The following is a 13,618-nucleotide window of genomic DNA, read 5'->3' as shown; positions in this document are numbered from 1 at the left end:
TCACCTCGGCGCACCTGCTCTGGCGTTCGAGTGAACGGAGAGGACTCCGCCTGGCGGACACCGAGGAGAATTACATATAGGAATATAGACAGTATTTTTTCTTTTCTTTTTTTAAAAATAAATAAATAAAAGAAAACAGGCAGAATTCCTAGAAAAAAGACAGAATTATGGCTTTTTTTTGAATTTTTTATTTTGTTTCAAAAAATGTTCACACGTGGCCTTAATCCTCTTATTTTCTCTTTGAGAAAAACATTTTCTGAGAGGTTCTGTGGAAGTCTGGAGACTCTTCTGGTCATTTATTGACGTATTCTGTCTTGACATACACTTTAAGCAGTAATTTCTTCTTAGATTAACAAAGTACTTAAGACGTTCTTAAGATAAGACGATAACAATAAGATATGCAAATATTTAACAAAATGATTATTATCCATTGTGATTGGAATATTAGTCCATTACAGTTCAATCAAATAAAATGTATTTAGAAAGCGTGTTTAAATAAAAGGAGTTGATCAGTTTCATGAGAAAAAATATCAAGTACAGACATGCATGAATAACTTCTCATGTATAATAATCAGGACTAACTAACTAATAATGAAATAAATAACTACATGTGATTCCTCTAATCTTGTCAGATTAGACAAGTCAGATTATGTGATAACTTTTATTTAGTGTCTTTACCATGAAAGTGCATTTGAATCAGAATCAGCTAAAACGTAGAAAATGTAGTTGAGAGATATCTTTAGATCAAAATGTTAGAAGTGCATATTGTTCACAATATAGCAATATTTAAAAAACAAAAATCACATTTTTATATTTGATAAATTGATAAAATGTGTGGAGCTATAAACATTTGAAAAGGTGAAACATAACAAGTTTGAGTCCCAGAGTATACTGCATGAAAAAAGCTTTTTTATTACAAGAGAAATAGAAAAGATAAAAGCATTGTTGGCATCATAGAGGCTCATCACAGCACACAAGCACCACAGATACAATAACCAATAATATAAAGGACCTGGAGGAAGAGACAAAGAATATAGGACAATATAATGAGTCGTGTAGGAACCAGAATGAAAACACTAGCAGCGCTGAAAACAGAGCCACGATCACAGAGCATCTATCAAAAATGTAGGTCCATGAAGGCATCATGGAGAGTTTATCAAACCACAGAGGTCTATACAAAGTCTGGTGTGCGTCAGATGTCTTAATGTTCACAAAGACGAGAAAGACAAATACTTCATCACACCCTTCTGTGGAGCTCGTCTCCATCCTGGTCCTAAAACTCCATAAATTCATCATTTGGTTTGTCCCAGCAGCTCACGTGAGCACAGAGGATAGTGAGATACCGCTTCATTCCAAACTGAGATGTCCAGAATGTGACAAATGTGACAAACTGCCAGTCGGTCTTGTTGCAGAATACCTCCTCCCTGCTGAGTATAAATAAATAAATAAATAAATAAATAAATAAATAAATAAATATTGGAACTCCGGAGTATTCATTTGTCTCTAAATACATAGAAAGCTCTAAAACGATAAATGGATTTAGCAGAAATGTGGTGTTTTTTTCCTACGAGCAGAAATGTGACACTAAGAACTGCTGCGATCTACATCCAGACGGTCTTTTTCATCATGTTGCACAACCATGCTCTACAGAGGCTCAGAGTGGACAAAGTTTAACACTGGATTTTACATTTTCGCAGAGGGTGAATCGATGGTTTGGTTGGTTGTAATTAACAATCCTAAGTGCTGAATCTTTAAATCCTCCTCCTGTTTGGTTTCTCTTTAAATATTACCTATAGGTAAAGCTTACAGTTCACTTTTTGGTGCTGCTGCCTGAAACGGCCAAAGCAGATTAAGTGATCACTGAATGTGGCTTCACATGCTTCACAGGCTTTTCAGCCCAAATGATCCAGATCCTGAGACACAGACAGTAGTGAAAATGTGTTAAAGGTAGAGTATGTTCTCTTTGTTTTGCTCTGGGTTGGTACACTTCTTGTTTTCTGGGTGTGTTATTCTCCAGTCAATAACAGCGTGGTGGGCGGGGCCATCAGGTATCATAAGTGGCAGTAATAAGAATGGCAGACACAGCACAGACAAAACACTAGTTGTTGCTGTTGAGTGAATCTGGGGTTGGTCTCTGGCGAGCGTTGAACGAGAGGACGCTGACGAAGTGCAACGTGGATGCATGTGGATCTTTCCTGTCGGACTGCTAAGTCGCTAATAACTCCTGACAAACAAACCCTGCAGGTCTGCTGAGTTTGAGCCTTCAATCACATGAGCCACCGCTCCCAATGATGCAAGCTACCCATAGACAAGCGGAGAGAGAACTTGAAAGGTTGCCAGGTTGAGTCCCCACCAGATCAACATACCCACTGCTCATTGTTAACTGTACACTCTAAATTGACCGCAGTCACGGGGAAGCACATCTGGTGCTCTCCTCGTGCCGGTTCTAAGTCCGGATAAACGGGAGGGTTGCGTTAGGAAATCCAGCGTAAAAATTGGCCAAATCAAATGTTTTGGCCAAAATAGAAAGTACACATCCCCTATTATTTTTATGCGAGACTTTCAGTCTGGCATATCCGGTCAGCAGTAAGGCAGCTTCACGCAGCAGGCAGGACGTGAACTTTGAAAGATAAACAGGTATCATGTGTGCAGTCGGTTTGCTATAAAAGTTAAAGTATACAAGTTAAAGGCTTAAAATGGAACGGGAATGTTTTGATCATTCAAGGAAACACGCTGTGGCTGAAAGCCTTAAATTTAAAGAAGGATCGGGATGTCAATGTAGACGTGGTTTGGGTATGAAACCCCATGCAATTAAAACCGGATGATAGTGGCTACCTTTATTGATGAATTATTTCATTTAATTCATTCATTCAACCGACCACACCGAGCGAGAGCACAAAATCATTTAAAATATCCTCATACGTTATCCTGATACGTTACATCATGTACGTCATGTCGCCCTCACGCCGATGTGGAACTGATCCGTCGTTTCGATGTCATTGATTGTTAACAAAGCAAATTTAAGTTCATACCGGAAGTGCCGCACAAAAATAGAAAGTCGGACCCCTAGTTTACTGCATACTGCATACTTAGGAGAGCAGAGGTTTCAAAAAGTATTTCTTTCAGACATATTAGAAGCAGGAGATGTTCAAATGCAAACGTATGTGTTCAAGGTACATGCATTCACGTGTAAACATAGACTCAGCCGGTGATAGGCTTTGGATTCATGTGAGTCAGATAGTGTATCTTTACAACCACAAAAACAAACACACTTTCCCAAACACACTTTCATACACACACACACACACACACACCTGAGATGCCTTAATATTGGGCCAGATTGTTCAACAATACTATAGCTTCAGTTTCCTTTCAAGTGTGAGACATACAGTATAAATGGAAGTGTGCTATTAGTTGCGGCAGTAGGTGATTTTCCTGGCAGTGCTGAATCAGACAGTGGTTTCCTCCTCTGAGGTTCAACCATGTGGCTTTGACAGATGGGTCCCATCCATTAAAGACGGCGGTGAAGAAGATGATCATAGGCTAACACTATAAGTACGTCAAAAGAAGAAAATATAGGTGAAGTCAACATATACTGTACGTCATTGATAGATTATATATACTGTATAAATATGCACTGATGACATCTTCACTTATTAAACCTATAACCAACGACAGTTAACTATTAGAATTCAGTAAATATTCTAGATAATCTACTAAGCAGAGCTGAGTAAAGCTGGAAGCACATAGGTAAAGTCTTCAAGACTGACACCATGAATATTAGTCAACATAAAAAAATGAATAATAATAATAATAATAATAATAATAATAATAATAATAATAATAATAATGATAATAATAATGATAGCATCCTACTGTCATGCTTCATATGGAAATCACAGTAAATTACCGACTGAAGCAACTGCTGTTAAAACCATATAGAGTGTAAACTTATAACAACAGAGAAGATACTATCCAGTGCTCTGAATTGAAACAGTAAGTTGCTGATATTGCAGCCTAATTAATCCAAATAACACCTTCTGCTAAATGACAATGGTAACACTTTTAATAATGGCCCTAATTAAGATATTCAAGTCAGTTAAAGCTGCTGTCAGTGTAGCCTTTTATTTCAAATGCAAGTTAAATACAGTAGCTCTACATTCTCAAGGCTCCAAGATGAAAAAATTTACTGTATCCCTCAATTATTTGATTTGAATGTAATCAATTCACAATTTAGTGTACTCTGAAGTAGAAACAGTAAAAATGTAGGACTATGCACAGCATTTCAATGGATGAATATGGAAGCTTTTAATGGACTCCCTGGCAGTGTTTCCCAGACCTTCATTCTCTCAGTCTGACGGTAAATCGGGAAGAAACAATTCAAGCATCCCACATTTGATCCACTCAGGAGACCAGAACTCCAATTCCCGCCTCATCAGATGTGTTCATGAGGGGACGACATCACTGACAGCAGCTTTAATTGTAAACATTGTCTTCCTTTTCACAATAAGACTCAATTCAGCTTATGAGCACTGAAAACTGGACACGCACCACAAAGAGAGAAAGCTCCAAGAATAGCAATTTAACCCCTGATTATTGGAATGAAAATAAATACCTGCCAAAACACTGTAAAATCAAAATCAAAGTGCACCAAAGTTGTGTCTCATTTCACAGGCTGCCTCCTTTGAAGTCCAGATCCATCACAATGAGCGCTGACTGGGCAGTATCATAGCAAAGTCTCCTCCAAATATAGCCTACACTAGTGTTTGCTTTGGGACTCTCAGCGTCCTACAATCTATTTCATGCCGGTCAGTGGCTTAATGTGTGTTCAGATATCCTCATCAACTCGTAAAGTTGGGAAGTGTCACGTAACCACATCATCTAAATGAGGTATTTGACTTCAGGTGGCCACCAGTGCCCAAGCTTGAGTAGAATGTAAATAATGCATTTGTGTAATTCCCACTGGGGACGATTCACTCCATAAATCTCTCTAAACACTGTCCACCAGAAGGTGTGGACAAAAAAGGATGGTGATGCTCACCTGAGTCACCTTCAGTCACTATTGTGTCCCGAGGAAATGGACCGATGACAGACAGAAAGTATGACTCGGCCCTTAGTCATGATGTATTTAACTTCATGAGCTGACAAGGACCACGGGAACACATCACTAGTTTGTTTTTTTTTGTCTCTGTGAGGTTACACTTAATATGATTTGGAGGAGGCACATGGTCACCAAATGAAGCAGCCTCTGAACCTGAACACAGCTCGCAACCTCTCATTGAAGTGGCTCAAACACAGGAGCTACTCCCTGTGAGGTCAGCGCTGATGTCATCTGGAGGTCTGGACCTGGTTGGGTGCCTCGGCATAGAGGTACTTCCAGATGGCGTAGTAGTGTATGGCTGCTCCCATAGCAACGAACAGGTGCCAAATGGCATGAGCGAATGGGACGATGCCATCACTTTTGAAGAAGACCATCCCCAGGCAGTAGCAAGCTCCGCCCGCCAGAAGCTCGCACAGCCCCGACTGCTCCGGCTGCAGAGGCAAAAAAAGAAAAGGTGATTATAAGAGACAATTACAATGCAGACATGAGTATACAGATGAGACTGAAGGAGAGGGCTCACCATGGAGAGGATGACCAGGGCAGGAAACACACCCATCATAGTGTAGCAGATTAACTCCATGATCTTATACCTGACACACACACACACAGACATATTTATTCAACTGTAAAATAACAGTAAAAATGATCCAAGTTCTAGCTTTTTCTGTCAGTGTCATAGTATTTATGTTTAATATTTAAGCAGAGATCAGAGGATACAATGATTTTTGTTCCCAGCAGGAGTTGACGTACATCGCTGCACCTCCTCCTTCCTGGTCTCCTCATTTCACACTATTGTCTGATCCTGTTGACTGGGTCAGAATTCACACTTTACAACTCAGTTCATTTGCCACACAGCGTCTGCCATCTTAATGTGACTGGTATTCAAGGTTATGTAATGTTAAAGATATAACATGTAATATTTCTGCATTACAATCTCCTACAACAAGATTCTTTTATATTTCTATTCAAGGAAATTGACCATAAAGACGTCCAAGAGCCTTTTCAGCCTTTTCTATTTAAATCAGGCGGCGAGGCAGCTCTACAGAGGCCGCCATTTTGGACCACTGAGTTTTTACAGTAGCCCACAATGGACAAAGGTAACATGTTTTGAATCTGGTGCTAACTGAAGGCTACATACTGTAGGTTCACCAACACACTTGGAAGGTAAAGGTGAGGCGAGAAATATTCAGCTGCGACGTGTAACTTCACTGATAAATGTTGCTAAATTTGACACATTCTACCCAGGTGTGTTGGAATTAAACACACGTTTTGAAGTTAGATGACAACTTGTCGATTGGGAACGGCCACACCTCTTTTGCTGTTTGTTCCCTGTGTCTTCAAAATAAAAGCACCAGCTTTTTCCCCACAACAGCATAAGATGTTAAACTCCTCAATCCCTCTCAGGCAAAATGTATGGTTGTGTATGAATTGATATTAATACATATAACTTAACAAAGTGGCTTCATGAAGGAAAGAGAAAATCTTATGACCAATCACAGGACAGTTTAGAGAGCGAGTGGGCGCTCTTTTGGCTGTTCCACTACATCTCCTCTGCATGCACTTCTCTTCAGTCATAGGATTGTTAGTTCCTATGCTACAGAGTGGAGTTTCAGAGATGGAGAGATGTAGTTTTGATCCCAAAATATGAGTTATAATAAAGTAAATGAAATTATAATAAAGTAAATGAAAACTCTGGAGGTACAGAGGCAAACCGCAAGGTTAGAAACTTGTATGAGAGGGGTCAGATATAGATACAAGTAAAGGTTGGACGTATGAGCTGACCTCTCATGGAAGAAGAAGACATAAGTGGTTCCAAAAGAGGCCATGACCCAGACCAGCCAGCGCATGTGACACGCCCAGGGACCCAGTTCCCGCAGGTTTAGCCTGGTTCAGCATCAATGGAGAGAAATGACTTTCACTATACTGTATACAATGACCACAGGAACACACACACACACTCGGAATAATGGGTTGTTTACCAAGGGGCATAGGAGGCAGCAATGAAGAAATAGATGACCATCCTGTCACACATGTGGAAACAGTGTTCAACAGACCTGAGCAGAGAAATCAAACATCATCACCTATCAGTGTGTTTCTACAACTCAACCAAATAATGGAAAAGGTGTGTGTGTGTGTGTGTGTGTACCGTAAGTGGCTCTTCTTCCAGGCCACAGTGTGGAACAGGGTGGAGATGATGAAGAGCGAGCTGAGCCCTGCTCCGTACACCCAGGCCGACAGCTGCTCCCATTGGTCCGCCGAGTGGAAGTGCAACAAGGAGCTGCCCAGCAGACTGGGAATTATCCATAACTAAGTGGAGTCACAACATAATATAAAACACGAGATACAAAATAGACAGATGGACATGTAAGATGTATCACAGTATGTGTAGAGTGAAGTTTTCACTGAGTTTTCACTGAGTGTGTCACTTTATCTGTCCAATTAATGACCACTTCCTGTGGACTGTGTGTGTGTGTGTGTGTGTGTGTGTGTGTGTGTGTGTATTCACCGCATGTGTAGCACAGTTGGCAGCATGCTCATATTCTGTGGGCTGGTATCTCTTATTAGGAGGAACACGGTTGTTCATATACCTGGAAGAATCAAGAATATCAGAGTGAAATTAGTCGTATTTTCCAAAACCACTTCTGGTTTCAGGTTCTCTAAGGTTAAACTGGGTTTTTCTGCTCAGACAAAAAAAAAAAAACACTGATTCGTTTTTAGACCAAACGATTGATAATTTAATCAAGAAAATAACAAACAGATAAACCAGAAAATATCTAACCAAAACATTTTCTTTTTCAGTAAAACACCACTTGCTAAAGCTTTTAAAAACAACATTGGTGGAAATTATACATGTTTCATAATGTGTATATAATGTATCATCTTCAGTTTAGTTTTTCTTCCTCCTCATGTCCCAAAAACATCCTCGTCATCATCATTATCATCAATATTTTTGTTTCAATTTGTGTCTCACCCCACCCTGTCCTTTTGCTTAGCAACGCTCTATCATGCTTCAACTTGTTGCCATGGCTGCTGTTGCCTGGCAACACTGGGGAACCATGGAATGACACAAGCAGAGATTTGTCCCGACGATTTCTTTCATAAGTGCTTTGTGCAGATAAATGTACCTGCACATGCACAGACACACACACACACACACACACACTCTCACGCAAATCCCAAATAAACACAATAGAGCACCGGAGGTAGCACTCCATCAGTGATGTCACTGTTGTCATGGAAACCACCGAGCAGGGATACCACACCAGAAAATTCCCTCCTTGCTCCTTTCATCTTTCTTTCCTCACATCACTCTCTCCAGTTCCCTGGTCATGTCGCCTCTCTGCTTTCCGATGGGGTTTAATTAACATGCAGGACTGCAAATAGATAAAGATGTCCACACAGACTCACATATGCACGCATGCACACAAACCACAACCCCTCCCTTTTGTATGGTGCGTCTTGTGGAGCAAGATTTCATAAGAGACCTAGATTTAACAATGTCTCTGTCTCTCTCTTGACTTGAAATGAGAACGAGGCTCCCAATGCAGAGAAAACCACTCCAATCATAAATTCACACACAGGAAATCAACACATGAATTTCAACATCGAGGAGAGATATCATACAAAGATATCCCATATCTATGGAGCTGCACATGTATGTGCCATTAAACAGCTACATGGCTCTCAAATCAAACCCAGAGATATGCCAAATCACTTCCTTTTAAATGTGTTTGTTTTTTTAAAATAACCCTAATTATGTCACTGATTTCGGTGTGGACAGATAGTGGAGATTATAAAGCAAAAGTTGAAGGGAAAAAAACAAAAAAAGGTGTCCATGTGCTGTAGGGATAAAGATGTAAAAGAGGTGGTAACAAACATGTCTCATCCTCTCTCTTCTCGTCCCGTGTGTGTCCTGTCCTTAAGCAGCTGTTTTTAAGTAACACTCATTAGGAGCTATTAATAAAAACCCACCCAGCGCAAAAAACATCTTCCTGTCCCAAATAAAGGCTGTAACCATCACCGGCTTCCCACCGTCTGACTGGCACACTCTTTAGGACCTGGTCTGGTGTAAACACTGACCTTGTCAGGACCAGTAGTCCACATAGAAGCCAAAAACCTGCAGAACTGGTGAGGTGAGAATTTAAATTGTGGCTATATGTCCTTAGAAGGACAGCTGTGTGAACCTGTGTGTGTGCTTGTGTGTTTGTGTGCGTGTCAGCGCCAGGCCCCGCAGGCTTGGCCGGGTCACTAATGACTTTATCAAGCTGGCTGATAATTAGCAGGACAGAAGCCAGACAGAGAGACACAGGGAGGGAAGTGGTCAAAGAGGAGTGGAGCCGTGGAAACAGTGACAGCAGGACGGACAGAAGGAACTCTCCCTGCTTTAGTCGTCTTATTGAACCATGAAGACCATCCACTTAATGGTCAACATGAATTAATGTCAAAGACGGTTTTTACGGTCAAGAAAGTACCACTCTTTACGGTAATGGCACGTACTTAAGAAAGTGTAAAATAAATTCCAGTGGCGGAAATGATTGATTATTGATAATAAGATGTGGACTAGTGTGAAAGTGAATGGTTGTTTGTCTGGTGACCTGTCCGGGGTGTGACCCCCGCCTTTCACCCTGTGTCAGCTGGGATTGGCTCCAGCTCCCCCCACAACCCTTAGGTGGAGAATAAAGCAGCAATAATCTGATCATGTTTATCTTACCATGACTAGTCCATTCACATGTCTGCATGACGTAACTTAGAGCTCAATACTCAGTGTATCTTCATCTCTTTAGCGATTATTCCAAACAAAATATCATCAAGTGGTAGTGACGTCACCTATAAGAATCTGAACTCAAGATTTGTGATTTTGCTGGCGTCGTTTGGGGTATTGTAAGCAGAAATGTAATGTAATAATGTAATGTAATGTAAAATTGTAATGTAATGTAAAATTCAGAGACATCGCCTGACACCAGGCTCCTATTGGACGATAGCAGCTGTCAATCACACTGGTGTCCACTCATACACTTTATCGTCTGTTTTCCTCTAAATTTCCTCTAAACACAATTTACATAACTGACCTCAAGACGAGCTGACACTCATTGGGGAAATGTACAAGCTTATTATCCCGAACAAGCTCTGCTTTCAACCAGCAAAGTCGCCCCCTGGTGGCCATTCTTTATGTTTTTACTTCCTAATTGGCCTCACCAAGCACACAGTAAGACTAGGTGCAATTTGTATATATATATCCATGGATTATATTTGGATTATATGATGTTTGCAAGGCAGTGTCTTTTTTTAGATTATTGTCTTAATCCATCAGATTATTGTTGTCCATGAAAAGTTAAATTTTTCACCCATTTTAAACATAATCTGTCTTAATCTATCATATTATTGATGTCCATGAAAAGTTACATTTTTTACCCATTTTTAAACATAATCTGTAAAAAACAACAAACTAAAACAAAATACTACAATTCAAATCACATGAACTGCAAAAAAAAAAGCAGCAGCAACTGAATCCAAGATGATTTGATATTTTTCCTTAATCTGTGATTGATTTTTGTTCTTGCTGATTGGTTAATCAACGCATCATTAAACATCATGTAAATCTGTGGATGTACATTAAACAACAAAGTCAAATATGATGCACTTTGCAGCCAAATAGTAATAATTATGTCATACAGAAGAACTCATACAGTATATAAAACCTATCTGTACCATGACAACACGGTGTGCACAGACTTTCCACACATTTATCGCTTTTCCATGTCTGATTCTGATCTGAGAAGGATTTCGCTTCAGGCTGGTGGAAAATATCTGTGTTGTAAAGCTCTTGTGCAGAGTGTTCTGCTCTACGAGATGAAACAGTCGATGTTTCTTTCTTTTTTTTGGTGAATTCTCGATGATTTACGTAATATTTTCAAGAGAACAACCTGCCAAGCCTCTAAAGAGAAATGACTAAGTGCTTGTCGACATTTTATTTGAACATCTGTGGGTTTCTTTCAGCTTCTGGGGACTTGTAAATGGACATTATGTGGTACTTTCCCACATTTGTATAGGTTTTAACAAGAGACTGATAAAGAGGACAATCAGTAGATGAACTAATAATGAGTTAAAGTCTCAGTTTGACCTCATGAAACTGACTGCAACTTCATCTGAGACCCAAACAGCTTTCATGTCCAAATATGTTCAGTTAGTCAAAAAGACAGAGAGGACAACGAGCACAGGCTGTGTGTTTGTCTGTGTGGCCTGACGTGTCTCGGAACAAAATGAGGAGGCAGAGAGGATGATGATGATGATGATGGTGATGATGATGATGATGAGGAGGAGGAGGAAAGTGGCAGGTGTTTGTTATTCTTGGAACTGCTCCATCAAATAAACCCTGGACTTAAAGCGTATTTTAAGAGATCCATTAAATAAATAAATAAATATGACTTCTTTAGTATATGACAACTGAAAAACCCTTGCAGCCTCCTTTTCTTCCTCCTCCTCCTCATTATCATCATCATCACCACCACTGACAACAGTATGATACATTTGTCTGTTTAGTCTCTCACTAAACGTCAGTGGCATGAAATAACGTGACCTACCTTACAAGATTCATTTACAGTGGAAATAAGCAACAGTTGACAGCAGACGGACGGACGGACGGACAGCCTGGATCTTCTTCCTCGGTCAGATGGGATCGACTCAGCCTCAGGTTGTCATCGGCAGTAACTGGCAGCTCGAATGTAACGTGTCACCGCGGGAGCACGTCGTCGTCTCGTCCTCATCTCAAGCGGCACCGAGGGGAGACGGAGCCTCATGCATCCCCGACCCTGCTGCCTCCAGAGGATCCGGTCCGGATGTGATGTGTAGGCGACGGGGTTGTCGGTTTTCCTGCTGCACAGACAGTGCTGGTCTCTCTCTCTCTCTCTCTCTCACTCTCTCTCACTCACTCTCTCACTCTCTCTCTCACTCCCTCAGTGTGTGTGTGTGTGTGTGTTCAGCTCATCACGACTCAGTGAGGAAGGATGTTTTTCATCAATGGATGCTGCCACTGTGGTCCATCGTGCTGATTGTGTGAGTGTACATGCAGTTCCCCCCTTTGCCTCTAGGTGGCGATGGAGTCTGGCCCATGTCACACCGTATGATGTATCTAATTGGGAGCAAAGGGAACATTCCTGGGCTATTTTGATGCAAGCAGACTCAAAAGAAACCGATTACTCTTCAATTCACCAGTCAGCAGATCGTCATCTTTTTAAATGTCTCACATTCTAGTTAATATTTGTGGAATAGTTTTTGTCATGTGGTTGAAAAATGGTTTAAAAAGATGAAACAATTGTTGTTGTTTTTTGCAGTTAATTTAGTAGAAATATGTGCATGTTTGACTTTGCAGAGCGTTTAGGGTGCTTTTTTCCATTACTATGTTCAAATGAACATACAGAGGCTAAGAATGTGCAGACTTGAACACAAAAATAGAGGGAACATGGGAAAAGGTTGTCTTCAATGCAGGTCGCACCAGTGAAGCTTCATACAATGGGATTAATAATGGGTAATCAGTGTTGGAAGTGTATGAATGCCACAGGCTCATATCTCCATCTTTTGTGGGATTGCTCCCTTTGTCTTTTCCTTTTTGGTTAGGGTTAGACACTGGAAAAGTCAAGTGAGGCCTGATGTCACTGACTGGTTAAAATGCATGACAGATACAGCCTCCTTTGAGGACCTTATTGCAAGAATGAAGGATAATAGGGGTTAATTCTATGAGGTCTGGTGTCATTTTCTGTATTTTGTACGATTCCAACTAACTAACATACGTTAGCCTTTTTTTTTAGTATTTATTTATTAATTTTTATTCACTCATTCATTCATTTATTTTTATTTAAAAAAAAACATTTTTTAATTATTACTACTCATTTTGGTGATGTAACTTTATTTGCTTATTTTGTTTTCCCAGCATCCCAGATTGTTGTGATTGCAGTAATGTTGTGTGTATTGTTATGTGTATGATTTGATGCTTTCAAAAAAAATCAATAAAAACTTTGATTACAAAAATATATAGATATATGTGCATAGTAGAGTGTTGTATGTCCTTTTTTTCCAGCACAACCTAATTATTATTATTTTTTTCATGTTCATCAACTATATAAACAAACCATCACAATTAAATGCCTAGCCCTAACCCTTAAAACCAAGTCTCAAAGGCAGGGGTGTCAAACTCACTTTAGTTCAGGGGCCACAAACAGCGCTACTTGATCCCAAGTGGGTCGGACCAGTGAAATAATAGCATAATAACCTATAAACAACAAGAACTTCCAATTTTTCCCCTTTGTTTTACATTGAATCATATGTTTTTACAAAACAAAGGACATCCTGAAATTTGGGGGATTGCGCAAATTGAACCCTCTGGAGGGATGATTCTGGCCCATGGACACCCCTGCTTTAACGTGTGAGAGAAGATGAGGACCAGCCAAAATGTCCTCACTACTGACGGTTTATATGTTTTTTTTGGTCCACAAAGACTCCATACAAGAACACATACAAACA

General features: G+C 40.1%; 1 protein-coding gene across 1 annotated transcript; it reads right to left on the bottom strand.

Annotated features, from left to right (window-relative positions):
* Positions 1-200: 200 nt before the first annotated feature.
* Positions 201-12,030, bottom strand: LOC122771051 (monocyte to macrophage differentiation factor 2-like). Its single transcript, XM_044028349.1, has 7 exons — positions 11,683-12,030; positions 7,608-7,689; positions 7,248-7,408; positions 7,081-7,155; positions 6,884-6,985; positions 5,622-5,691; positions 201-5,532 (listed from the first exon to the last, which is right to left on the bottom strand). Exons 1-7 carry the CDS (start codon positions 11,694-11,696, stop codon positions 5,329-5,331), a joined length of 708 nt encoding a protein of 235 aa, XP_043884284.1. The 5' UTR covers positions 11,697-12,030; the 3' UTR covers positions 201-5,328.
* Between the last annotated feature and the right edge of the window lie 1,588 nt (positions 12,031-13,618).

Source organism: Solea senegalensis, linkage group LG6 (genome assembly GCF_019176455.1).
Source record: "Solea senegalensis isolate Sse05_10M linkage group LG6, IFAPA_SoseM_1, whole genome shotgun sequence".
NCBI lineage: Eukaryota > Metazoa > Chordata > Actinopteri > Pleuronectiformes > Soleidae > Solea > Solea senegalensis.
The sequence above is the reverse complement of the archived record's forward strand: the minus strand, read 5'-3'. Positions and strand labels throughout refer to the sequence as shown.